Source organism: Stegostoma tigrinum, chromosome 16 (assembly GCF_030684315.1).
Source record: "Stegostoma tigrinum isolate sSteTig4 chromosome 16, sSteTig4.hap1, whole genome shotgun sequence".
NCBI classification, from domain to species: domain Eukaryota; kingdom Metazoa; phylum Chordata; class Chondrichthyes; order Orectolobiformes; family Stegostomatidae; genus Stegostoma; species Stegostoma tigrinum.
The window spans coordinates 38623631-38651268 of record NC_081369.1 but is presented as its reverse complement, the minus strand read 5'-3'; the positions used below and the strand labels follow the sequence as shown (position 1 = coordinate 38651268).

Sequence of the window (27638 nt, the reverse complement as noted above, 5' to 3'; positions counted from 1 at the left end):
TGTTATGCATACATACATGTGTCACTTTGAGGTGAGGTTTGTGTCCTCAGCACTATCATAAAGCAATACATTGCATGTTTCCTACTACATCAGATCTTGACTATATTGTATGGAAGAAAATCTGAACAAATATTTTCAAGATACTTTGAGGGAAACAAGCTCTTTTTCACTCACTCCTCCCAATCCGAGATATACATTTCCTGTTGCACTCCGCTCAGTTGCTGAGCAACAATGTAGCAATTCACCAGCAACATGGAGAACAGCGAGAAATGTACCTGGTGAAGCAACAGCTGCAGTTTGAGTCTTAAAAAAAATGACCATTTTGAACAACTGTGAGCTAGAAAATATGTAATGATGTCCACGGAAATCTGAGTAAGACTCAAACATCTTGTCTCATGTTGAATTACATTAAGAAAAGTCAACCCAAATTAGCGCCAGAAGGAGGGAATGGTGCAAAAATGAAATGGCCACAAAGAATGCATGTCTACTGTCTGAAATGAATGGAGAAGCTGATGATGTCTATAGGCATTTGAGAAGTTTAATCAGAAATGCAAATTGATATTTGGTAGCTTTCTTAAATACGCAAGCAAATTAGCTTCATCCTTTTATCGATGGGAAAGGGAGACTTTTTTTTGAACTGTGAAATGAGTGAGGTTGGATATGAAACACCTCACATAATCTTTGAAAGCGTACACTCTAATCAAAATCACATTATCAAAAGTCTGAGGCAGGAACCAAGTCAGTCTGTTGGCAATTTCTGAACAAAATGCAACCCAAAAATTTAAATTTAAGGTAACAGATGGAAGTTTAAAAGCTGTATTTATTTGGGGTTCTGCTCACTCCGAAGTATCTAAAAGAAAAATATCACAGGATATTCAGACTATACATGAGAAAGTTTGAAAAGAACAAGTCACCCAAAGAAAGATATTGTGAAACCAAATAACATCATGGCAAATGAGGAATCTGAGATTTGATAGCTAGGAATAACTAAAAGTATGTTCTTTAGCACAGGAAAAAGATGGTCCTTTCCTCCTGTTGCCAAGAGCTACAGCTGACTTCAGTAAACCATAAGGTTAAGAAGGTGTCACTGCTGGTGGTATACCCTTTGAAAAGTGACCACCCCTCCAAGCAATTAGATGTAAGAAACTGATCACCATGATCAGAGAGACTGCAGATTGGATAAATTCCAGCTTGATGAGAGAAAAAGGTGAAAGTTAAACAAATGGCTTATAGCAGACATTGCAATTCTCAAGGCAGATATTGAAATGCAAAAACTCTTGACAGAAAATGAGACAACTAATTTGGAAAGCTTGGGCAGCTAAAGAAAAATTTCAAAACTCCACGCCGTAGAAGAATAGTTTAATGATTGGGTCCTATTATGCTAATGAATATGTCATAAATGATACCTGTTGACCTCTAGGTGCACTTTTATTTCAGACTGAGTCAGCAAGGTCAAGGAGTGCTCTCTCCTATCTAAACTGTATACTGTGTTAATGTCAACACAGTTTCATAAAATGATGAAAAGTTAGAATGAAGAAGCATTGTCACTGACCTGGAAATACTGAAGGCTAAGCAGGAATTAATGGGGCAGACAGAAAAGGAAGATAAACTAAAAGCTGATATTTAGCATGGAATGAGTCTAAGATGGAGATGCTGAAGTTCAGACCAGAACTTTAATGTCACATGCCAAAACTTGAAAAGGAAAAGAACAACAATGCTGATGGACACATGATGGGACAAATGGCCTCCTCCTGCTGTAATAATTCAATGAAATTCTGTAACAAATTAATACACTAATGCATTTTAACACCACACTGAATTAGTGGATGCTGTACTGGAGACCAATGATAAATGGCAAGAAATACTGCAGAGTTTAAAATAGAAAATACAAAAGACTGCTGAAAAACTGGTAGAAGACTGGTGTTTGGAGAAGTTGAGAGAGAAACATATGCCACAGAATTGCCACGCACAGCTAGAGTGGAGGCATTGCCAGGCTAAAGACTGATTGTACTGTGCTGCTTTAGCTCAGAAGAGCAAACACAACAATTTACCATCTAACCAAAACCATAAATGGTGTTTTTGGACTCTCGAGGTGTTCAATTTATTTATAAAGTCAATTGTTACTCATTTTTAACTTTATTGCATTAGATTGAAACAGTCAGACTTACACAAAACATTCTATTTTTTAAAGAAAGTGCAATAGTTATTACATTAGTCATAAAGAGTTAGGAACTAATTATGTGAAATTACGTTGCCCTGACCAGATTGAGTGGTCATAGCTAAGAGGTAATGGGAACTGCAGATGCTGGAGAAACTCTCTGACGAAGGGTCTAGGCCCGAAACGTCAGCTTTTGTGCTCCTAAGATGCTGCTTGGCCTGCTGTGTTTGTCCAGCTTCTCACTTTGTTTTCTTGAGTGATCATAAGCTCTCCTTTTTTCTAGCGCCCCCTTGGTGATTCACAACATGTCTTTTAGATTTTCCCTTATAAATAGATAGCTATCACACTTCATTAAAAATTTGTTAACTAGATCATAAATGAAGGAGAGCTCATTCCTTTTCTTAAGTGAGAGAGTGTGATTTTATTTCCTGAAAAAATAATAAATGCAGCAACAAACACAGACAAATACTGGTATTGAGCTTACTGCAGAAAGGTGGGTGGGGGAAGGAGGAGCTTGACGTTGAGAGAGACGAGAAGAGTTTTCAAAATCCTGGTTGTTGTTATCCTTGTTGCTTTCTCTGTGCTATGTTATTCAAAGCAAGCTACTAAAATATGGCTCATTTGTATTTTCCGAGTGTAGTTCCATTGTCTTTTTCAGACTTAACACTTTCATCTCCAATATGTTATCACCCAAGTATGATAAAGCAAGAGTTGTGAATTTCTTGACGTCTTGAAGAATAAAAAGAAGCCAGATATGTTAATGTAAAGTATGTAGAAAGGAAGAATAAAACATTGAATTTTCTAAATTTCCTTTTATAAATCACACGTGTTAAAAAAAATCTTGTTTTTATGTGTAAATTATTCTAACAGTATCAGTCATACATGTTTTTAATTACAGTATAAGCAATATGCAACCTGACGTGTTAAAATATTTGGGTATTGTTGATGTTGGTTTAGTCAGTTTGTACATTGGGAATTTACATGTATGTACCATGTTATAATTTGTGGTGTAAATTGTTGTTTCTATGTGGGGAGGCATTGTGCTATGTTGTACAAGCTGAACATTTGTTTGAAAGATCTCTCTGTTGGGACAAAGAAGCCAAATAAGTTTAAACTTCTTAACAATTTAATAGTTAACAAATAATTAACTGTGTGAAGTTAGGACAAAAGAAAAGAAAACCTAATAAAAAGTAGAAAACCAGAAATGCAAAATGTGCATGTTTGGTGGAAGGCTTCAGCATATCACAGGATTAAAGTTAACCCTAGGTAATTTTGTTGGTGGATATGAAACTGATACAACAGTCGCTGGTTTGCATTTCACATCAGGAATGTTTTAACACCTGGGTCTCATTTAAATATGTTTGATCCACTTCCTTGGCATTCTTAAAAACCAGGGAGTTAGCAGGATGTCCAGAATGGCTACTGATAGGTGAAAATCAGACTGTCCTTTCTGCCAGAAAGGTAATGACAATAAAGGTTTCAGAGGGTATGGCAGAAATCAAGGAGCCAGGGGAATCTGCAGGGACATCCTGCTCCTTCTGATCCATCAAGGGGAATATAACATTTGCTGATTTTAACATCTGCTGATCTTTCTCTTTCCTCACACCACTGTCAACCTGTTGTAGCCTGGCCAGAATCCAGAGCATTTTCCTCACTGAAGCAAGCTTGGGTTAAAATGGCATTGAGATTCTATAGACTAAACCTTGATTTGCATCAATTCATCACTCTCCTGTAGGCTTTACGTTGCCATTTGATCTGCTTGCACAGTCCTGCAGATAAAATTAGAACAAATAGGAGTGGGTCAAGCATTGTGCGGCCACTTCCTCATTGTTGCTTGTTCTCCTGTTTGGTTTCTGCCAAATAGGTAGAATTAATATCTTGTTATGTAGGGTCCCAACATGGTAAGTTCCTGCCTTTAGCTGTGCTGGCCTGTGAGATGGAGAATAAGCAGATGTGAGTTGTTGCTGTGTGAAGAATTCATCTGATGACAGGCCTTGACACATCACATCCCTACTGAGTCAGCAGTACAGAGAGAGAACCAGCAGACTGAGAGAGCAGCAAGGCATCAAGAACGTATATCCATTTGTGGAAAAGGCTGACATGTTTTAGCCTTTGTATCAAAGATCATCCCACTTTTATGCTAATACATAATGTAGTTATCCTTTCTTGGTGTGAAGTTTGGAGATTAGTTTCCAGAAATGTTTGAAAATTGCTTCCAGTCCATTGAAAAAGGTTCCTGTGTTCCCTCATTTTGTTCACTTTTGTATTTGAAAGGGAAGTAGAATTTCAAAGTGGTGATCTGTTTGAAATTGTTTATTAAACTAGAATGATACAATATTATTTGAATGTAAATTCTCTTGTTCAGTTTATTTACAACAGGTGATTTTGTGCACATATTGCATGCTAGCCTTTTAAAGTGATAAAATATCAAGTGACCCAGTAACTCAAGAACTAAAAAGAGGATCTATAACCCTGAAATGGCCATGACTGTGAAGATCAGTGTGCATATAACACAAATTTGGAGAAATGGCATAACTGTAGTCATGACTTCAGAACAATAAATGAGTGCGCGCTAAATGAAGAAAATAGAATAAATGCACTTGGAACAAATAATAAAATAAACTACATTGCTGCAGATGATTATGAGAAATTTGGAAAGCAGATTACGTTGACACATTAACTTATAATTATCACACAACTCCAGGTACTTCACACAAGGATAATCAAGCAACAGATTCACAATCTTTAAAACTAGCTGTTCTTATGCTGCCATTGTATCTGTTTGTTATATTTTTGGTAGGGCGATAGTGGTGAGTGTTCTGTTAATGAAATATTTAATTCTATGTCTTTTTACTTGATGAATTTCTTCTTCCTTCTTCCAGATAGTGCAATCCCTGGGATTTGCTATTTACCGAGCATTAGATTGGGGCTTGGATGAGAATGAGGAGCGGGAGTTGAGTCAGCAGTTGGAGCAGCTTATTGACCAGATGGCAAACAATGACTCTGAAGGTAGTAACGGTACAGCTGACGAGGGGTACAGCGGGCAAGATGATGAGGAAGAGGGTGATATACCACTACGTTCAGTGAAGACTTTTGAACAAGTAATGAAAGCGTGTGCAGCACATTTATTGAATCGTAATGAAGCAGATTCACATTTTCAAGCAGTCTGCAGGGCATTGTTTGTGGAAACATTGGAGTTACGGACTTTCCTGGTGAAAATCAAAGACGCTAAAGAGGTAAGACGAAAATTCTGTTAAATACTGGAGAATGCTAGTTTGTAAATTATTGAGTTTGAAGGCCAAGCCATTTCACATGGGAACAAAACTGCCAGTATGATAAAATATTTGCTGTCAGGTTCTACAGATGAGAGCTCTTGCTGATATTGACTCAGTCTGTCAAATGGGTTTCCTGGTGTTCAAATAATGCATTTCATCCAACCTGTTCACCTGTTACTGGCTGGGACTGTGCTTCATTGTTATGACACAATCATCTGGGAAGATTTCCTCCTTTGTTAAATTGTGAAGAAAAGACAAATGCCTCGCAGTTACATTATTTGTATTAAATATTACCTCATCAGTAGTACTTTTATACTGCACAACAAAATGTGAGGCTGGATGAACACAGCAGGCCAAGCAGCATCTCAGGAGCACAAAAGCTGACTTTTCGGGCCTAGACCCTTCATCAGAGAAGGGGATGGGGTGAGGGTTCTGGAATAAATAGGGAGAGAGGGGGAGGCGGACCGAAGATGGAAAGTAAAGAAGATAGGTGGAGAGAGTATAGATGGGGAGGTAGGGAGGGGATAGGTCAGTCCAGGGAAGACGGACAGGTCAAGGAGGTGGGATGAGGTTAGTAGGTAGATGGGGGTGCGGCTTGGGGTGGGAGGAAGGGATGGGTGAGAGGAAGAACAGGTGGCATCATTGTGGCACTGCAGGAGGCGAAGGTTGCAGGAACAGCAACTCATATTCCGCCCGGGAACCCTGCAGCCTAATGGTATCAATGTGGACTTCACCAGTTTCAAAATCTCCCCTTCCCCAACTGCATCCCTAAACCAGCCCAGTTCATCCCCTCCCCCCACTGCACCACACAACCAGCCCAGCTCTTCCCCTCCACCCACTGCATCCCAAAACCAGTCCAACCTGTCTCCGCCTCCTTAACCTGTTCTTCCTCTCACCCATCCCTTCCTCCCACCCCAAGCCGCACCCCCATCTACCTACTAACCTCATCCCACCTCCTTGACCTGTCCATCTTCCCTGGACTGACCTATCCCCTCCCTACCTCCCCACCTATACTCTCTCCACCTATCTTCTTTTCTCTCCATCTTCGGTCCGCCTCCCCCTCTCTTCCTATTTATTCCAGAGCCCTCACCCCATCCCCCTCTCTGATGAAGGGTCTAGGCCCGAAACGTCAGCTTTTGTGCTCCTGAGATGCTGCTTGGCCTGCTGTGTTCATCCAGCCTCACATTTTGTTGTCTTGGATTCTCCAGCATCTGCAGTTCCCATTATCTCTGATACTCTTTTATACTGCAAACCTTTTCTGTAGTCTGCAGAACTCTCGTAACGTTGTTATCAGGATTCCTGATGGTGACATTCATATAGAATAATTGAAAAGGTATGGCACAGAGAAAGGCCATTCAGTCCAATGTGTCTGCAATGACTAAATAAACTAACCACCCATTCTGTCCCCACTTCTCAGCACCTGGTCTGTGGCCCTGCAGCCTACAGCATGTCAGGTGCAGACCCACGTTCCTCTTAAGTGAATCAAGGGACCCTGCCCTGACCATCAACTGCGCAGTGAATTCCAAATGCCCATGTCCTTCGACCAAGTCACCTCAAATCTGTGTCCCCATAATTGACTGCTCTGCTGAGTAAAACCGAATTGATTCTATTCAAGCTCCTCATCATGTTACACTGCACAATTAATTCAGAGTCTCCTCTGCTCTAAGGGAAACAACTATAGGCTATTCAACCTTTCTTCGCAAATGCAGTTTTCAAGCCTGCTAACATTCGCGTAAATGTCTTCTGTACTCTGCCTAAAGCAGTTACATCTCTCCTGTATTGTGGTGGCCAGAACTGTACACAAAACTCCCAATTGTGGCCCAACCATTGTCTCATATAGTTCCGGCGTTACATTCCTGCTTTTGTATTTAGTACCTCATCCAATGGAAGAAAGCATCCCCGATGTTGTCGTGATGATCTTCTGTCTTGACCATCTTCTGTCTTGTCACCTTCAGAGATTTGTAGACATGCAAACCTGGGCCAACTTAAAGAAGGAACCTGACTGTCAGAGGTTCATTTTAAAATTCAAATGGATAACAGAAAAAAATTGTGCGTTGTTTTAGATATCTGTTTTTAATCCCTTCCCCCTGCTTCATAGCACATGCTTTGGAGGTCATCTTGTAGGAATTACTGAGGCTAGTCGGAATGAACTAAGGTTATGGGGTTGATAATTCAGCAGGGAGTGGTAATCGGCAGTCCGCTTCCATTGTTTGGTTTAGCAAGCAAAACCCCAAAAAACATCTCAAGGACTTGAAAAGTCTCCCTGTTTAAACAACAATATTCGTAAATGTGCGAACCAAAACAAAAGCTGTCAATTGTGATCTTTTTGAAAAAGGGTTCCAGCTGTCAAACTGCTTTATTTTTAAAATATCATAGTTTAAAAAATAGCTTGACTTGAATTGAGAGCACATATATTGTATCAAGTCACATGGTACATTAAAAAAATGTTCACATACTGGAGTACTCAGAAAAAAGCATGATTGGAAAATCATGACCGTTTGTCAATGCTTCAAAGAAAAATGGGTAAAACTGGTAAATGAAAGAAAGAGTTAACACAGTGTGGAGCTGCAGGATCACAGCAGGCCAGGCAGCATCAGAGGAGCAGGAAAGTTGACATTTTGGTTGGGGACTCCTCTTCAGAAATGGGGGAGTGTGTAGGGAGCTCTGAAATAAATAGAGAGAGGAGGGGAGGGACTGGGGAAGATAGATGGGATGATGATAGGTGAGTGCAAGGATGGAGTGTTGGGGATTGGTCAGTGAAGTGGGAGGGGCGGATAGGTGCGGGAGAAGAAGGGCAGGTTATGTCAGGTCAAGGAGGCAGGATGAGAGGGTGGTTTGGACATGGGATGAGGCCGGAGGTGGGAAGATTTTGAAACTGGTAAAATGCACGTTTACGCCATTGGGCTGTAGGCTCCCAAGGTGGAATATGAGGTGCTGCTCCTCCAGTTTGCAAGTGGTGTCATTGTGACACTGGATGAGGCCTGAGATGGACATGTCACCCAGGGAGTGGGAGAGAGAGTTAAAATTGTTGGCGATCAGAAGGTGTTATTGTTTGTCATGAACAGAGCACAGATACTCTACAGAACGGTCACCGAGCCTCTGCTTGCTCTCACCGACATAGAGGTGGCCACATCAGGAGCAGCAGATGCAGTAGACCAAGGTGACAGATGTGCAGGTGAACCCCTGTCTAATATGGAAGGCTTGCTTTGGGCCTTGAATGGAAGTGAGGGGAGAGGGGTAGCACTTCCTGCAGTTGCAGGGAAAAGTGCAGGAGTGGTGAGGTTAGTGGGGAGTGTGGAGTAGGTGAGGGAGTCGTGGAAAGAGTAGTCCCTATGATAGGCAGATAGGGGTGGGGAGGGAAATATTTCTTTGGTTGTGGGATCAGATTGTAGGTGGCAGAAGTGGTAGAGAATGATATGTTGGATGTGGAGGTTGGTGGGGTGCTATGTGAGGACAAGGGGGATCCTGTCTTTGTTTCTGTTGTGGGAGGGGGTGTGAGGGCAGAAGTGCGGAAACGCAAGAGATGCAATTGAGGGCATTTTCAACCACTAAAGTTGAGGTCCTTGAAATGAGAGGACATCTGGGATGTCCGGGAGTGGAACGCCCCATCTTGGGAGCAGATGTGGAGGAGACAGAGGAATTGTGGGTAGGGGATCACATTCTTGCAGACGGGTTGGTGAGAGGAGGTATAGTTTGGTTGCTGTGGGAGTTTTTGGTCGTGAAATATACGCCAGTTTCCAGGTGGTCACCAGAGATGGAGACATAGAGGTCCAGGAAGGGGAGAGAGGTATTGGAGATGTTCCAGGTGAATTTGAGGTTAGGGTGAAAGGTGTTAGTAAAGTTGATGAACTGTTCAAGCTCCTCATGAGAACATGTGGCGGATGCAGTCATCAATGTAGTGGAGGAAGAGGTGGGGGATAGTGCCAGTGTAGCAGCGGAAGAGGACCTGTTCCATGTATCCTACGAAGAGGCAGGCATAGCTTGGGCCCATGCGGGTGCCCAGGGCCACCCCCTCAGTCTGTAGGAAGTGGGATGCTGTGAATGTGTACTTAAGGTTCGATAGAATGATCGAGGTCTGACTTGTGTTGTATGTGTAAAAAGGGAGGTCACTATAACTTTTGTGTTCATTTACCATGATGTAATGTTTTTTGCCTGTGCATTGTTGTTCTCACTGTTTGGTTTGATCATAGAATTTGCATGTACGGTGATTGGCCTGGTCAGTTTACCAGGTTTGACTTTGCGTTTTGTCAAAGTGATCAAGATTTATATGGGAGTTGCCTGGTCATATGGATTAGCAGGAATGGTTCTGGATTGCTTGGATTTTTTGTTCAAGACCAGTTCAATAAAGGTGTTCAACTACACCTTTGTCAGTAGAAATGATATGTTTAATCTGGTTTTACTCACCTGTTGGGAGCCTGGAAAATCTGGCCCACAGAATCCTCTACCTATATTTCCACCCACACCAACCAAAGTATATAACATCTGCTCAGTACCACCCACTGATGGCAGCATTAAAATCATCAGCCCACATCCCGGCACTCCTTACGGTTATACGCTGAGTCCCTAGTCCCTTGCTGCACCTGCTTGCCTGTTCTGCTATGATCACACATATTAAGCACATTTGAAATCTTTCACAGAAGTGAAATGTTTGGTGTGTATGCAAGAAAATGTCAATGTGTTTATGGCTCAATAGATAAAAGAAACCAATCAAACCAGAACAACAGGAACAAAGTTCGGCACTGCCCTGTGCAAATACCCAAGCAAATGTTCATGAGGTGATTCAGCACAATGCACTTATGACACCTTTCTAATTATAATTTAAAGCTTGACTGTTTGGTTAGGTTACTGTTCCTGATGATTATCTCATAGTACAGTTGCACCACTTTTATCTAACACACCCTTAAAACCCATGGTGGAGACCTGCATTCTTTTCATTTCTGTACCTATAAATGGAACGTGTTATTTATACCTCCCTCATTTACTGTTTTTTGTTAAATAAGACAAAACCACTTCCAATGAATTTGTTTTGGATAGTAGCCACTTAGTTGTCATAATAATCTCACCCCTGCCGCCAACTGAAAGCTTCATGCTACATGTGTGGGTGCAGAAGGATGTAATTCCCTGCTCTAGAGGATTGTGGCAGCTTCATCATTGAGTATATTAAAACATCGATAACATTCTACATATTAAAAATGGCAAGAGATACAGGGGTGGTGGTATTTAAAGTAGAAGATCACTGTAATCTCATTGAATGGTGGAGCAGGTGCAAAGGGCTGTCGGCTTATCCTTGCTTCTGTTTTTTTTAAAGTTCCTTTATGCCTGCACAACATTTTCCTCACTTGGGTCATTTCGCGCACAATGCCACATTTTTAGTTGGGCCCTCTGAGATTACTTTTCAGGGTCTCAACTTCAGCCTTCAGCCCACCAGTCCCATTCACACAATCACTCTGTCATAATCTCTATTGATGTACACAGGTCACACCTCAAAAAGCTGTTGATTTGTTAGGTGTGGGAGAAAGGCTGTGGGACACCTGATAACGTATAGGATACTGTGTACATTTCTGTTTGCCCTATTACATGGAGAATGTTGTTAAGCTAGAATGGACATGGAAAAAATTCACAAGGATGTTGCCAAGACTGGAGGGTTTCAACTTTAGGGAGAGGCTGAATATGCTGGGACTTTTTTCTTTGGCGCATGGGAGGCTGAGGGCTGATCTTATAGAGGTTTATAAAATCATGAGGGTCATAGATAAAGTGAGTAGCCGAGGTCTTTTTCCAAAGGTAGGGGAGCCTAAAATTACAGGGCATAGGTTTAAGGTGAGGGAAGAAAGATTTAAAAGGGACCTAAGGGGACTTTTTCACACAGAGGGTGGTGCATATATGGAATGAGCTGCTAGAGGTAGATACAATTACGATATTTAAAAGACTTTTGAACAAGACACATGAATAGGAAAGGTTTAGAGGGATGTGGGCCAAATGCAGATAATTGGGTGTAGTTCACTTTAGGATACCTGGTTGGCATGGATGAGTGGGACCAAAAGGTCTGTTTCCGTGCTGTATGACTCACTGAGTGTGTGAAATGCAGAAGATTTTGCAGATCAATAATATAATTGTACTGCTTGTGAAATACCATTTGCTGTATTTGTTGTTAAACTGGCTTTATCTTAATACCTATCGGACTGTGAGCTCCATCTATGCTGCTTACCTCTGGAAGCTGTCAGCAAAATACTTAGTGACTCAATACAAAATAAAAATGGTGCACAAAATGTATTGACTTTTGATTAAGTACATACCTTGCCGATCAATTGACTTTATTTTCCTTTAAAAAATTATTTTTCAACTGAAAACCATAAATGCTGGAGATCACAGTGGGTCAGGCAGTGTCCATAGACAGAGAGCAAGCTAGCGTTTCAAGTCTAGATGACCCTACTTAATTTTCAATGTTGACTGGAAGCCCATAAACAAACCAGAGAAAATTATAGCAATGCAAAGATAGCAGAATAAACATTAATAAAAAATATGAATCAGTATGAAAGATTATGCTCCAATAGGCCGTGAAACATGGAGTCTACACAAAGGAACCATTTTTTGTAATATGCTCTATGTAGCCCAATAATAATGATCAAGGTTTGATGAATTTTGTTATTTATTCTTGTGATGTTGGCATCACTGGCTGAATCAGCAGTTATTCTCCTTCTCCAGTTGCCCTCGGTATAGTGGTGGTGAACTCCGTGTTTAAAGTGTTGCAGACTGTTCGCTGTAGGTAAACCCAGAATGCTATGGGGAAGCATGTAATGAATATGAGCTCAAGCTCATTTCTCCCTCTTGCTGGTTGGTGATTTTGATTGGGAGGTACACATAAAGGTTTAACTGAACAAGTTAACCTTAGTTACACATAAACAGAATGCATGATCAAAGACTTCATTTGCCAAAACCTCCAGGAGGGAGCTAAAAATAACAATCCTGTGTTAGCAACATAGAATGCTTAGTGATTTTAATCACCCTGCTGTTCACCCAGCCCCTTGGGCTCTTACTGTTTGGACATTGTATAAGGGTGCTTCTTTCCCAGAGCTGGTCATCTTCGCTGGAAGCTAACAATATGAGGAAGGGTTCTGAAGAAGGTTTACTTAGACTCAAAATTTTAATTTTGCTTTCTCTTCACAGATGCTGCTGGATCTGCTGAGTTCTCCCAGCAATTTCTGTTTTTGTAACTAACAATGTGACTTGTTTCTGTTTTAATGCTATCTGAACTAACTGAAACCGGAACGGTGTGTCTGCGGATAATCAGTCAAACATATCTGTGTCAGTGAAATTGCATTAATAAGATTTCAGAAATACTTTATAAATTTTCCCAACATCATTGCTGAAATGCAAAAACACCCAAACTGACATAATCCGGACTGTGTCCTGTGTGTTTGTGATTGCTGAGCTTAGTGGCAGCAACCTTGTTTCTGAATCATAAGGTAGTGAGTTTGAATCCCATTCCAGAGCAGAAGCACAAAATTTGAGGCTCACAGACTGCACTTTTATGGTACTGATGGACTGCAGTAATAATGATGGTACCTATTCCAGGCAAGATGTTAAACCAAGGTCCTGTCTCCCTCTGGTTAATGTAAAAGATTCTATGGCACTATTTCAAAGGAGCTATCTTCAGTTCCTGATGATATTTATGTGTGAGTTAACAGCACAAAGAAAAGGTTATCATCACGTTGTTTGAGAGAACTTGATGTGCTGCTGCATTTGCTATACAAAGCAGCAGTGAATACCATCCAGAAATACGTAATTGTAAAGCTTTGAGAAGTCTTCTGGTTATAATGGCTGCTATATGAGTGCATGTCTTTCTTTATTTACAAAATAAAGTTATTTAATATTCTTGCCCTCACCAGTTTCATTTGGTCTCTTATCACACCAGACAAAGATTTTAAATTTTTCATTCTTCATAGAATCATAGAATCCTACAGCGTGAAAACAGGCCATTCGGCCCAACATGTCCGCACCACCCCCCTGAAGAGCATCCCACCCAGACCCATTCCCCTAATTTCCCATGTCTAACCCACCTAACCTTAACATCCCTGTGCACTATGTTTTATCTAGTATGGCCAATTCTCCTACCCTGCACTTGTTTGTTTACAAATTACCTTTCCACACACTGTGTCACTATAACACTGCTTAGGTTTTCCTCCTGTGTTGCTCTGCCCCTGGTGCCCAGCAATATGTCATATTCCTCCTTCCATTCCAATTCTTGCAGCAGAACTTTTAACCATCGTAAATATCATCCACAATTCTTTTCCTAAACTCCATCACACCTCCTTTCATTTCCAAAACAATCCTCATTGAACACTGTAAGTTTGGTAAAGCATTCCGACATGTGTCCCAAACAATCTCCTAACACTCTCGCTCTGTGTCTGCGTGCCCCCACCTCCCCTAATATGGTGAGGCAATGTTGTCATTGAGCTTGCATTGACATTCACATTCTGAGACCTCCGACAACTGGGGACTGGATAAGGAAGCAGATATTTCAGGCTTGTTTTGAAGTAAACTGGGAAAGCTGCCTGCCAATGGATTGTTGCTGCTGCTTCTGATTTGAGTTTCGAGGAGTATGTAGTAACATGCAGTATTGCACGTCAGTTCAGGGGGAATATGTGCAGTAAATTAGCCCAATTTTAGTGGAAGGTCCAAAGTAATAGAGCCAACTTTAAAAAAATACAAAGAATTGGATCAAAAACAGAAAATGCTGGTAAAACTCCACTGCAGAGTCAACATTTTATGTCCAGTGACCTTTCTTCAGGACAGATCTGAAGTTGTTTGGTTTTCTCGAAGAGATGTGGATGCTGGAAATCAGAGGGAAAAACAGAAATTGCTGGAAAATCTGTGCAGGTCTGGCAGCATCTGTGGAGAGAAAGTGGAGTTAATCTTTTGGGTTCAAGGACCTGTTGGGTTTTTGCAGCAATTTCCGTTTTTGTTTGTAATGGAACTAAATATCTGGACTTTGCTGTAAGAGTGAACAGTAATATCAGTAATGGATAAAAGAATGAAATCTGACAGACTATTTAGCATTGACTAAGTAAATGATAGGCAGAAATAGCCTGTTAGCCCTACGAATTCCTCCTTACTAATGTCTGGGGCTAGTGCCAAAATTGCCTCAAAGACAATGTTTCAGATACCACCATCACCCTCACCATCCCTGTCTACGTCCTGACCCAGCGGTAGGACAGACCCAGCAGGGGTGGCGGCACAGTGATATACGGTTGGAAGGGAGTTTCCCTGGGAATCCTCAACATTGATCCAGAACTCATGAAGTCTCATGGCTTCAGGTTAAACAGGCAAGAAGACCTTTTCCCTAGGGTTGGGGAGTTCAAAACTAGACGGCATATTTTTAAGGTGAGAGGAGAAAGATTTAAAAGGGACCCAGGAGCATCTTTTTCATGCAAAATGTGGTTTGGATGTGGAATGAACTGCCAGAGAAAGTGGTAGATGCAGGTACAGTTACAACATTTGGACAGGTACATGAATAGGGAAGGTTTAGAGGGATATGGGCCAAATAGAGAAAATTGGTCTGGTTTAATTATAGGAAACTTGACCGTCATGGACAAGTTGGCCTGAAGGGTCTGTTTCCATGTTGTGTGACTCTATGACTAGCACTCACTTAATCGGAAATCAGACAACTTGCAGTGACTGCAAATGGACAGTGAAGTTCAAAAATTTGGAATTCGCTGTAGAAATTACCCTGCTTTTCCAAAAGCTGCCCAACAATGTTATGTGACCATATGCTATGTCCACCTGGCTGACGTATTTACAATCACTGAACTTTGTTGTTCAAATGGCATGAATTAACTGTATTCACTTCAATATGGACTAAATTCACCTGAAGAACTTAGTACTAGTCCATTCGAGTATAAGTGTCATTTTAATGATAATGTTACAACCAAACATCTTTTCTGGTATTAAGAATGAACTTCCACAGCTTTTATATATTTTCAACATTTAACTGTTGGCAAATTTGGAGTTTTTCTTCACTTTCCCTTTCTAGCTTGTCTCACATAATCCCACCTTTTTACCCGTTTTTAATTTTGCTCCAAAGTTTGTAAAATCATGAGGGGCATGGAAAGAGTAAACACTCAAGGCCTTTTCCCCAGAAAAAGGGAATCCAAAACTAGAGGGCATAGGTTTAAGGTGAGAGAGGAAAGATTTCTAAGGGGCAACATTTTCACCTGGTGGGGTGTGTGCATGTGGAATGAGCTGCCAGAGGAGATGGTGAACCCTACTACAATTAGAACATTTAAAAGGCATTTGGATGAAACATAGAAACATAAAAGGTAGGAGCAGGAGGAGGCCATTCGGCCCTTTGAGCCTGCTCCGCCATTCTTCTTTATCAAGGCTGGTCGTCCAACTCAATAATCTAACCCTGCTTTCTCCCCATAACCTTTGATTCCACATGCCCTGAGTGCTACATCTAGTTGCTTCATGAATACATTCAATGTTTTTGCATCAACTACTTCCTATGGTAATGAATTCCACATGTTCACCACTCTTTGGGTGAAGAAGTGTCTCCGTGTATGAATTGGATGGGTTTAGAAGGGATATGGGCCAAATGCTGGTAAATGGGACTAGATTAGTTTTGACCGAAGGGTTCTGTTTACATGCTGTATATCTCTCGTACTCTGTTACTCTTAATTCAGATTCTAGACAGAATCATGATAGATCATACTTTGATTTGTACTTAAAACACACCCCTGGTACAGTACCCAAAAGCACCCCATGTATAATACTCACATAGAAACCCTTCATCTAATATCTAGAAGGGTTAAGTTACTTTTGATGTAATTTTATAACCTGCAACTGCAGGTTGCTTCTTCTGGATTTATTACACATCTAAGCTTAAATGTACTCAGCTTTGAGAATCTTCCCCAGAGTTTTATCCCAACCCTTCGGGTCTGGGACTAACAGCAACTCCTCACTTTAAGGTAACCCAATTCACTTTATGAAGTAACTCCACAGAGGCTGGTATCCCATCCCCAAGCCCTTTAATTACAAGTGCATCATTCTTGACACTGAGTCTGGCTTGCTCAGAGCACCTCTCAGAATGAGCAGAACCTCTTACACTCCTGCTTATATCTGTCAGCCAGGGCTCCCTGATTGGACCAGGTTAACAGCCCCAATCAGGAAACTCATATTCAATGACATCCATCTGGCTGAGCTATTTACAATCACTGCACTTTATTACCTCCCGTCCTAAGTCTATACTTACCTGACTGATCAAAAGTAAAAGTCAAACCAAAAGAGAACTTCTGTAAGTTTTTGGTGTTTTCCTTCAGCTTAAAAGCAAGCTCCAGAAATCTCTAACAAATCTTGGAGCCCCATTATTTGCATTCCTGGGTTGCAACACAATCTCATGATAAGCAAAAAAAATCAACTTGTCTTTGTAAAAACAGTTGTTTGAAAGCCTTGCCTCAAAAACTGTTCTAAACGTAATCACCATTGTTGTGAACTTACAAATTAATTATTAGCATCAGACACAACGAAAAACCCCAGGTTACTGACTGAAAAACTAAACACAAACTAACAATAAATGATATTAAACATATATATCTCAATCCCTCAGTTAACATCGCACACATTCTCTGACCCTCTCAGTATAACATCAAGTGGGCTGGTCTTTGGGCATTCATTTCTTATCATCACTGTGAACTTTAAAAGTGCTGCATGATTATACAGTAAGAAGAAAACTTAGATCAGTTAAAATCAAATGCATTGCAAAATCTTGCTACTATTCACCCAGTGTTGACATTTTAAATTGGTGTCAAGGAAAGGAATTATGCCAAAATGCGAGGACAACAATAATTATGAGAGATAACATGGTGTGGAGCTGGAAGAGCACAGCAGGCCAGGCAGCATCAGAGGAACAAAAAAGTTTATTCTTCAGAAATCATTCTTAGAAGGGTCCTAACCTAAAACGTCAACTTTCCTGCCCCTCTGTTGGTGCCTTTCCTGCTGTGTTACCTCCAACTCCAGCACTGGCAGTTTGTACTATCTCTGAACAATCATGGGAGATTTTAATCTACATTTGGACCGGAAAAAAGAAAGATGTACAAAGCTAGTAAAGATGAGGAATTCCCATTGAATGTTTCAGGATAGTTTCTTAGAAAAGCATGTTCTGGTGCCAACCACAAAGCAGCTTATACTAGATAAGAGTGTGGAGCTGGATGAACACAGCAGGCCAAGCAACATCTTAGGAGCACAAAAGCTGACATTTAGGGCCTAGACCCTTCATCAGAGAGGTGGATGGGGAGAGGACTCTGAAATGAATAGGGAGAGAGGGGGAGGCGGACTGAAGATAGATAGAGGAGAAGATAGGTGCAGTGGAGAGTATGGGTGGGGAGGGGATAGGTCTGTCCGGAGAGGACGTACAAGTCAAGGAGGCGGGATGAGGTTAGTAGGTAGGAAATGGAGGTGCGGCTTGAGGTGGGAGGAGCGGATAGGTGAGAGGAAGAACAGGTTAGGCAGGTGGGCATGAGCTGGGGTGGTTTTGGGATGCAGTGGGGGGAGGGGAGATTTTGAAGCTGGTGAAATCCACATTGATATCAATGGGCTGCAGGTTTCCCAAGTGGAATATGAGTTGCCGTTCCTGCAACCTTTGGGTGTCATCATTATGGCACTGCAGGAAGCCCAGGATGGACGTCTAAGGAATGGGAGGGGGAGTTCAAATGGTTTGCGACTGGGAGATGCAGTTGTATACGGCACAACATTGAAGGGTCTAGGCCTGAAACGTCAGCTTTTGTGCTCCTAAGATGCTGCTTGGCCTGCTGTGTTCATCCAGCTTCACACTTTGTTATCTTGGATTCTCCAGCATCTGCAGTTCCCATTATCTCTGATACAGCTTATACTAGAGCTGCTTTTGCATAATTAATGACCTCGTGGTAAAGGTGTCCCTAGGTAACAGAGAGTGGTGTATATCTGAATCTTACATCAGTTTGAAACAAAGAATCGGTCTGATATGATCTTATTAAACTTGAAAAATAAGGGCATGAAAGCAGTGCTGGCTCATGTGAATTGGAAAATTTTGTTGAAGGGTAGACAATTTGTGCATGTGTGGACAAATTCCTAGAGATGGACCTGCCATCTGCAGTTAATCAGAAAGTTTACTTATTGTATCTGACTTAAAGAAAAGCTTATACTTATGCAGGGACAAATGGCAGGTTAGAAGCTTCGGCAGGAAATTTTTTTTTAAAAAGCAAGGAATGGCTGGCAGCTTAATAAGGAGAGAAGATTTAGAATACGAAAGAAAGTGAGCCAGAGAAGAAAAAAGTAGGGTTACTATAACTATTTCAAAAAGACAAGTTAACAGTTTGTGTTGATGCTATAGAAAATTTAACTGCAGAATCAATAATGAAAGACAACAAGATGGCAGATAAATTGAACAGATACTTTGTATTAGTCTTTACCTTACAGGACACAAGTAGCAACTCAGAAACAGCTGTAAATCGGGGAATGGGAGTGAGGGAGGGAAGCAGAAAATTTACCAGAGAAGCGATATTGAATAATTTATTTGAACTGGGGCTGACCAGCACCCAGGTCTCAATGGATTTCATCCTAGGGTCTTAAAAGAAATCATTATTGAGATATTTGTTTTGTTTTAGTTCTTAAGGGCATGGAATGCCCTGCCTGCAACAGTAGTAAACTCATCAACTTTAAGGGCATTTAAACGGTCATTGGATAAACAAATGGATAATAATGGAATAGTGTACGTTAGATGAGCTCCAGATTGGTTTCACAGGTCAGTGCAACATAGAGTGCCGAAGGGCCCGTACTGCGCAGTAATGTTCAATGTTCTATGTTCTTCAAAATTCTCTTGATTCAGGCACAGACCCATTAGGTTGGAAGATAGCAAATGTAGCTCCTTTGTTCAAAAAGGGAGGGAATAGAAAGCAGCAGACTGAAGTCTTAAAAGCTTAATATCAAAACATTACAAACCTATCATGCAAAAGATGTGAGAAACTATTGTTAACGAAGTTATTACAAGCTGTTGGATATGTTCAAGCTAGCCAGGCAGTTTCAACATGATTTTGTGAAAGCCAAGTCATATATGACCAATCTACTGAAGTTCATTGAGAAAGTAGCATTGGCTGTGACTAAAGAGGATTTGGTGTACTGTACCTAGACTTCCAGAAGGGATTTGATAACGCAGTACACCAAAGGTTTTTGTGGAAAATAAAAGCTCATGACATAGGAGGTAGTCTGTTGGCATTGACAGGCGATTGGCTGGTTAGTAGGAAGCAGAGTGTGGGTGTAAATGGGTCTTTTTCAGGTTCACAAAATGTATGAGCGGTGTGTCACAGGGATTGGTGCTGGGGCCTCAATTGTTGATCATCTATTTCAGTGATTAAAATGAAGGGTCAGAATGTTTGGTTGCAAAATACATAAATAGCCAGTTGAAAATTTCTGAAGGAGGATCACTGGCCCTGAAATATTAACTCTACTTGCACTTCACAGAGGTGGCTAGACCTGCAGAGTTTCTTCAGCAATTTCTGTTTTTGTTCCACATCTGTAGTACTTTCTTGATCACCTTGTTTGAGACGATGTGAATGCAGTGAAACAGTTTAAAGAAGATTTACCAGACTAACATGTAGATTGGGTGGATGGTCTCTATGAGGAAAGATTTAACCAGCTGTGCTTATATGTGCTGGGATTTGGAACTTGATCAGAATGTATTAAATCCTTAGGGGTCTTAATAGGGTAGGTGACAGGATGATTCCTCCTCCCTAGTGAACTAGGGGGTGTAAAGGACTGTCAAAGTCCATTTAAAATAGAGATGAGGCCATTTTTTCTCAGTTTTCAGAGGTCTCTTCCAAAAAACATGGTGGAAATAGTGTCTTTGACTATTTCTGAAGTAAATGTGGATCGGCTCTTGATAAGCAAAGTGGGGTGGTGAAAGGATTTCGTGGCAGACTGTGATGTGGATTTGATTTTTCCACCAGCTGAGCCATCAGCAGGCCAGGCTTGAGGGGGTGATTGTCCAACTCCTAACACCTTCATTGCACAATTCATATATTTTATTCATTTAAACTCATGGTATTTGAATGCTCATTACTTTTAAGGTCTGTAAGCAAATCTTGCAATAAAATGTTTGCCTTCAAATTCTTTTGATCATTCTCGTACAAGGCAAAAGGTTCTTTGAAGCTGTTTATTTCAGTGAACCATTCACTCTAAATGTAATATCTTGCTGAACATCACTTTGCTGATAAAAGATGAGGAGGAATAGTATGTAGCAAATAACTGAGATACTGACAATGCGATCACTGTTTCTATAATAATTCTTAACATTTTTTCTGTTATAAATTAACTGTGATTATAAGAACTACATTATTTAAAGGTGGGAACATAATGACTCAATCTAACCTGGACTTGAGTTTATTTTTTTCAGATCTGTCTTTATCCTGTCACGTTTTGTGTAATAAAGCATTATTTGATGAGACTACCTTGTGATTTCACCAGGCATTTGTATCACTTAAAATCTGATACTCACTAAAAGAATGGTGAGATAGTGCATGCTAAAAATAAATCTGTTGTGCTTAGTCTTTTGTTTCCTGAGGGATAAATCTGGGGAGCTTGCCGAATTTCTTTTGATTTTTCAGTTAAAATAACACCTAGTTCCTCAGGGGAATAAAGTGAACAAATCTCAGGAGTGGAGCCCACAGTCTTTTATAATTTGCTTGTAACACTGGAGAATTTAGAGGGGCATTCCCCAGTATTAGTGGGAACAAAATTTACAGTTTCCTGACACTTATTGTTTCACCTGTCCATTCCTTTCAAAATTGGAGAAACAACATATTTGGAAAGCCCTGATCAGGTGAATATTTAACCTAATTGGATTTCTGATGCTCCTGTAGCTTTAATGAATTTTGTAATCCAAGTCTTTCACTCTAACAATAGTGACATTTCGATTTTTAGACCACATCTTGATCTTTCATGTTGAAATACCATTTGATTTGTTCGTGTGATCAGGGGAGTGGGGGATCTGGTGTTGATTCAGGTTTCCCAATGTGAAACAAAATTGTCCTTTGTCAGATGGAGATACTTTAAAGGAGCAATGAGCTAAATAACTTTTAAATAATCACTGCATTTTTGTTTGCTTTACAGTGTTAATGTGTGTCTGATTACATGTAATGGTGTTTTCTCTGTGTTAGCTCATCTAACATACCACAGGGACTCAGGTTCCTATTGAGACAGGTATCTGGAAAGGTGTATCAATTAACTCTGTGCAGAAATATGCCATCTTGGACCTCCAAGTAATGAACATGAATTCCATGCTAACCTATGTTGCTAGTACATTATGCACACACTTGATTCACTGACTAACTGACTTTACTGCATTCTTAACTGACAAACAGACTAACTAACAGTACAGAGAATACGCTGGAGATCTTTTATAACTAGAACATCACTTGTTGTGATGTCACCTAGCTGTCTTAAAGATATATTGCATTTCTGAGATCTGCAATAATACAAAGGTATATGTTTATCAGCAGTCTCAAAGTGTAATTTGATGCTTCAGTGTCACACTGAATATTCACCGTACTAATATATCAATGTCATAATATCTGTTGTGTTCCAGATGCTGAAGAAGATGCAGTTTGGAGATTCAGAGACACAGCAGATCCCATTAGTTGAATTGGATAACCTGAACCATACTGACTGGGTGAGGAATGCATATTTATTTATGACTGCTTATACTTGTGTTCGGAAGAGAATTTACAAAGAGGTTAATGTTGATCTCATTTGATAAGTACGTGATGGACTTTCACAAGAAACAGCCTCTTGGAAACTATGTAAAATTTTTTCTGTTGTATTGACATCAAAAACCTCTGCAAGTTTATATTAAATCCAATGGTTTCATGTTAAACTTCCTCTTCGTCCCTCAGCAGATCAAAAGGATCTCCATTCGAGTTGCAGCGAACAAAGCTGTTCTGATGCATCAGACTGTCTCCTGTAATTTCATCACATTTAAGTAGCCTTTGGTAATGAAATCTATCAGATAAGCAGCTCTGGGGGAAAGTATTTTACTACATATATGCAAAAGCTTGGCAGAACAGAAATGAAGATGGAATTATGCATATACCCTCTTATATCTTTGAAAGTCAATCCTGTGATGCCCTGAATTTCTAAAATTCAATCATGGATTACATTTTCTTCCACTGAATGTAATAACAAATCAGTGCAGATGAGTCAGTTAAGTAAAACCCTAAGGAGTTGATAAATGGAGTGTATGTTCTCTGGATTTGAATCTCTGTAAATTGATGTGGGAAATAGATTGAAAACTTTGAGATAGTAAGGACTACCGATGCTAGAGTCAGAGACAACACAGTGTGGAGCTGGAGGAACACAGCAGGCCAGGCAGCATCAGAGGAGCAGGAAAACTGACATTTTGGTCAGGACCCTTTTTCAGAAATGGGGGAGGGGGAAGGAAACTCTGAAATTTATTTCAGAGCTCCCTTCCCTCTCCCTCTGATGCTCCTCTGAAGAAGAGTCCTGACCTGAAATGTCAGCTTTCCTGCTCCTCTCATGCTGCCTGGCCTGCTGTGTCCTTCCAGCTCCACACTGTGTTAAATTGAAAACTTGGTTTTGCGGTTGCTTTTAAGATTTTTCTAAACTGTGTTCAATGTTTAGATGCTTGGTTTTATTCTTTTGTATACGAAACATCCATTCTATTGTTAGAGGAACTCTGCAGTGACTAACCATCACATTAACTAAAATTAAAAACTATACATAACTTATCAAACCATATTTTATTCTTGGATCTAACGTGGCTTATTGTGCTATCAGCTGGAATCAGAATATTTGTCAAGATAAAAATCACACTCCTTCTCATCTCCAAAACCTGAAGTCAGTGGGCAGCAGGGATAGACCAGAGGAACTTGTACCATTTGCAACCCCTCAGATACTGAAGCAGTTCATGTTCATATGCAGCAAGACCTGGAATATAATTCAGGCTTTGGCTATTACATGGCTATAAGGGCAGATCAGGGGCTGGAAATTGAGGTAACTCACTTCTTCACTCTCTAAAACATGAACACCATCTAAAAGACACAAATCAGAGTTTGAAGAAATACTGTCCATTTGCCAACTACAGTCCCAATTCTCTAGATGGGCAAAGCAGGCATATTTGTAGGGACAATCCAAATTCTCTTCTGAGCCACGTACCATCCTTGTTTGGAGCTATATAGTTGTTTCTTCATTGTACTGTCATTAGGTCAAATCTTGAAACTCTGTTCCTAGCAATACTGGACACTACGCAACATGAATGACCATTATTCAAGAAGATGGGTCACCACCACCTTCGAGAGGGTAAATAGGGATTGAGCAATAAACGCTGGCTTTGCCGGTGACATTCACGTCTCAATGCCACATTAAATGAAACACAACCTTGTCTTATTTAATACAACTGAAAAACATGTTTGAAGTGGAGAGACAAGTGTTTTATTCCTTAGAGCAGGAACATGGGAACTGGAGGTAAGAATAGATGGTATGGAGTCTTGTGTCTCCTCCAAACTTCAATAAGACCATGCTGATCCACCTCACCCAACTTCCCTGTATTCATTGATTTCATCAGTTTAAAAAAATCTGAAGCTGTCAGTCTCAGTCTTGAATAAGTTCAGTAATTGAGCATGTACACCTCAATGGGGTAGAGAATTTAAAATAATTTTCATCTGATGAGTGAAAAAAATGCACATTTTCAACTCCGTTCTAAACGGCTGGCCCCTTATACTGAGACTATGGCTCCTAATTCTTGAAATTCCAGCAAGGGCAACCAAGTAGTATTTCAGCATCCACCTCCTCATGTACACTGCCCAGATATTCATTGATTCATATTTCACGATCCGCCATGGTGGGATTCAAGCTCAAGTCCCCTGGATATCTGGATTACTACTTCAATGACGATGCCCCTATGTCACTACCTCCCATTAAATAAGTTTAAGTTAATGAGATTTCATCCTGAGGTCATGTCTCTGTCTCTGACTAGCTTGGACTTTGTAATACTATTTCTTGAGGGGTGTGTGTGTGTGTGTCTGTCTCTCTCTCTCTCTCTCTCGTTGCCTATCTTTAATTGCGCTGGAGAAGGTGGTGAACTCCCTCATTGGAGAAGAGGGACATCCATAGTATTGTTATAAAAGGAATTCCGGGATTTTGACCTAGTGGCAGTGAAGAAATGGTGATACTGTCCCAAGTCAGGATAGTGAGTGGCATGGAGGAGAACTTGCATGTTTTGGTGTATCTCCTTGTTGTTTGATATGGTAGGATTTGCATGGTTAGAAAGTGTGTCAGTGGAGCTTTAGCAAGTTGCTGCAGTGCATCTTGAATGTAGTACACACTGCTGCCACTCTGCAATGGTGGTGCTGTAAGTCAGTGTTAAGATGCTGGGTGGGGGGCTAGAAGTGTAGACAGCTTTGTTCTAGATGGTGTCCATTGGACAATTTTCCGTCACATTCTTGCCTTGTACCTTGTAGATCATTCTCAGGATTTAGTGAATCAGGAAATGAGTTACTTACTATAGAATTCTGAACCTCTGACAAGTTCCTGTTGCCATTGTATTTATATAGCAATTGCAGTTCGATTTTGTCAGCGCTAATCCCTAGAAACGTTGATAGTGAGCGATTCAGTGATAATAGTGCCATTCAGTGTCAAGGGGAGATGGTTAGATTCACTCTTGCTGAAGAAGGTCATTCTCTGGTATTTGTGCGGTGCAGACATTATTTGCCACTTATCGAGCAAAACTTGAATGTAGTCCAGGCCTCTCTGCGTTTGGAGATACGCTGCTTCAGCGAATAAGGTCTGAAAATGATGCTGAGTTAACACGGCCTTTTGGAGCTATACATCTGCTCAGTGCATTTGTCATTTTTTTTTGTGCCTACTCAATAGATTTAATTCATTCTGATTACAACTTTTGTTTTGTTGTTGATTCTGCAAATTCCAAAGTTCCAGTTTTTGAACGAATAGTTTCCTTTGTGCTTGCAGGCACGTCTGTGGGTACAGTTAATGCGAGACCTCCGCCATGGTGTCAAACTAAAAAAAGTTCAGGAAAAGCAGTACAACCCTTTGCCTACAGAGTATCACCTTACTCCGTTTGAGATGTTAATGCAGGACATTAAAGCACGCAAATACAAACTGCGCAAAGTTATGGTAAGCAGCTTGTTTTTATTCTTATTTCAAGCTAATGATAATCTATCCTGTCACATGACTGTTCACATATTGGGGAGCAACAAATCATTACAATGTGAGGGTCAAGATTATCCTACCGTGTTGATACTCATCCACTTAACATTCAAACATTATAGTTGCATTATACTGTTCAGCTGCATTTTTAATACCTGAAATCTTTGCTGATTTACGAACTCATTTGACAGAAATTAGAAATATTTGGGTAAAAATGTTGTTCTCAATATATTGATTCTACTTTTTGGCTTAACTTCTGATGCCATTGCAGGTTTATTTCATGCATAATATAAAATTTCCTATTTTATACGTTGTATTATTGGAAAGTATATAAACAGCAGGATTCTCCTGTCCTTTCAGTTGGTCCTTAAAACTAATTAAATCAGCCAAACCTTTCAAAATAGAATTTGTTAAATATTTAGTGATTCCATGCTCAGTAAGTGTACTGTTACCGTGAGCAATCTATTGCAAAAGTTGGCCATTCTCTATGTAAAATAATTCAATCTAAATTGTTTGTGAACCTTCACTTTTCTGAGCTTGAACCTGCACCCTGGAAATCTAGAGCTTAGCAGTTTTCATTCAATCTGTTTGATTAAAAATCTTGGTGAGTGAAGCGGGGAGCTTTCCCACTATCCTGTGCTTTTTAATTAAGCCTCATAGTTCAGTTATCTGAACATCTTTCCTGAATTGCATCTTCTCAGATTTTCGAGTTGCTTTTTTGTCTGTTCTTTCATGCATTCTTCTTCACATCCAGGATTATTCTTGCTGTTTCCTGACAAACTGATGGAAGTACCTTTTTTCGAGAGATCCATCATGCAACACAACTGCAGCAGTGCTTTGTAATTTCCCGGAATAAACTATTTAAATTTGTATCCTATTATTCTTGCAAGAAATCCGTCACTACATTTCTATTTTTGTTTAGGCTCTGACACTATTTGGATACTGAAGTTTACGAGTAAACCATCATTAAAGTTCAATTTTAGATTTCCTTGGATTCATTTCCATAATGACAACTTAGTTCATTGGATTTCATTCCTGTCTCTGCGTTAGGAAATCATAATTTCAAGCCTCACACTATGTCGACACTCCAGTGCATTATCGAGGGAAGATCTGCATTGTTGGAAATGTGCTCCCTTTGAAGAAAAGTTTAAACTAAATTTAGTTTTACCTATTCAATTATGTAGAAGTCAGTTGACATTGCTTTGGTGTTGTGTCAAGCTTTTAATGTCTATGTCCTCAACTAACACTACAGACTAAGGGAATCCACAATCATCAACCTTATTGTTGCTTGCTCAATCTGTTGTGTATAAAAATGGCCGTTAGACTTACACATAAAAAACTTACTATGTTTCAAAGAGCTTCTTTGCATGTGTCGCACTTTTATGTATGATTGAGCTTTCTTTTCCTATTCATCCTATACTTAAGAAGAAAATTCCTTTACCTTACTAGTTCCTCTGTAATTGAATCATAGAATCCCTACAATGTGGAAACAGGCCCTTTAGCCCAACAAGTCCACGCCGACCGATCCCCCATAACCCTCCTAATCTGCACGTCCCAGGGCACCATGGGCAATTTAGCATGGCCAATCCACCTAGCCTACACATCTTTGGACTGTTGAGTAAACTGGAGCGCCCGGAAGAAACCCACACAGAGATGGGGAGAATGTGCAAACTCTGCACAGACATTTACCTGAGGCTGGAATTGAACCTGGGTCCCTGGCGCTGTGAGGCTGCAGTGCTAACCACTGAGCCACCGTGCCATTGGTTGATCTCAATTACTATCCATGTCTGTGTATAATCGTATCTTAAAACTTGCACTTGATTCTGATATCCTGGTCAACAGTATAGTTGAGACACAGTAACAATCCATCTTTATCTATCTTCAAAATCTTCCCAATCCCAACGTCATCGCAAGACCAACCCTCCCTCTCATCCCCACCTCCTTGACCTGCCCATCCTCTTTCCCACCTATCCACTCCCCCTACCTCACTGACCAAT

General features: G+C 40.5%; 1 protein-coding gene across 2 annotated transcripts in view; it reads left to right on the top strand.

The window, feature by feature from the left end:
• The window catches only part of spire2 (spire-type actin nucleation factor 2), an 89886-nt gene that overhangs the window by 28791 nt on the left and 33457 nt on the right, over window positions 1-27638 (top strand). For both annotated transcript variants that reach the window (XM_048547094.2, XM_048547093.2), the window contains exons 4-6: window positions 5041-5394; window positions 22046-22129; window positions 25444-25608. In XM_048547094.2, coding sequence (XP_048403051.1) covers window positions 5041-5394; window positions 22046-22129; window positions 25444-25608 — 603 coding nt within the window. The remainder of the gene's footprint in view (window positions 1-5040; window positions 5395-22045; window positions 22130-25443; window positions 25609-27638) is intronic.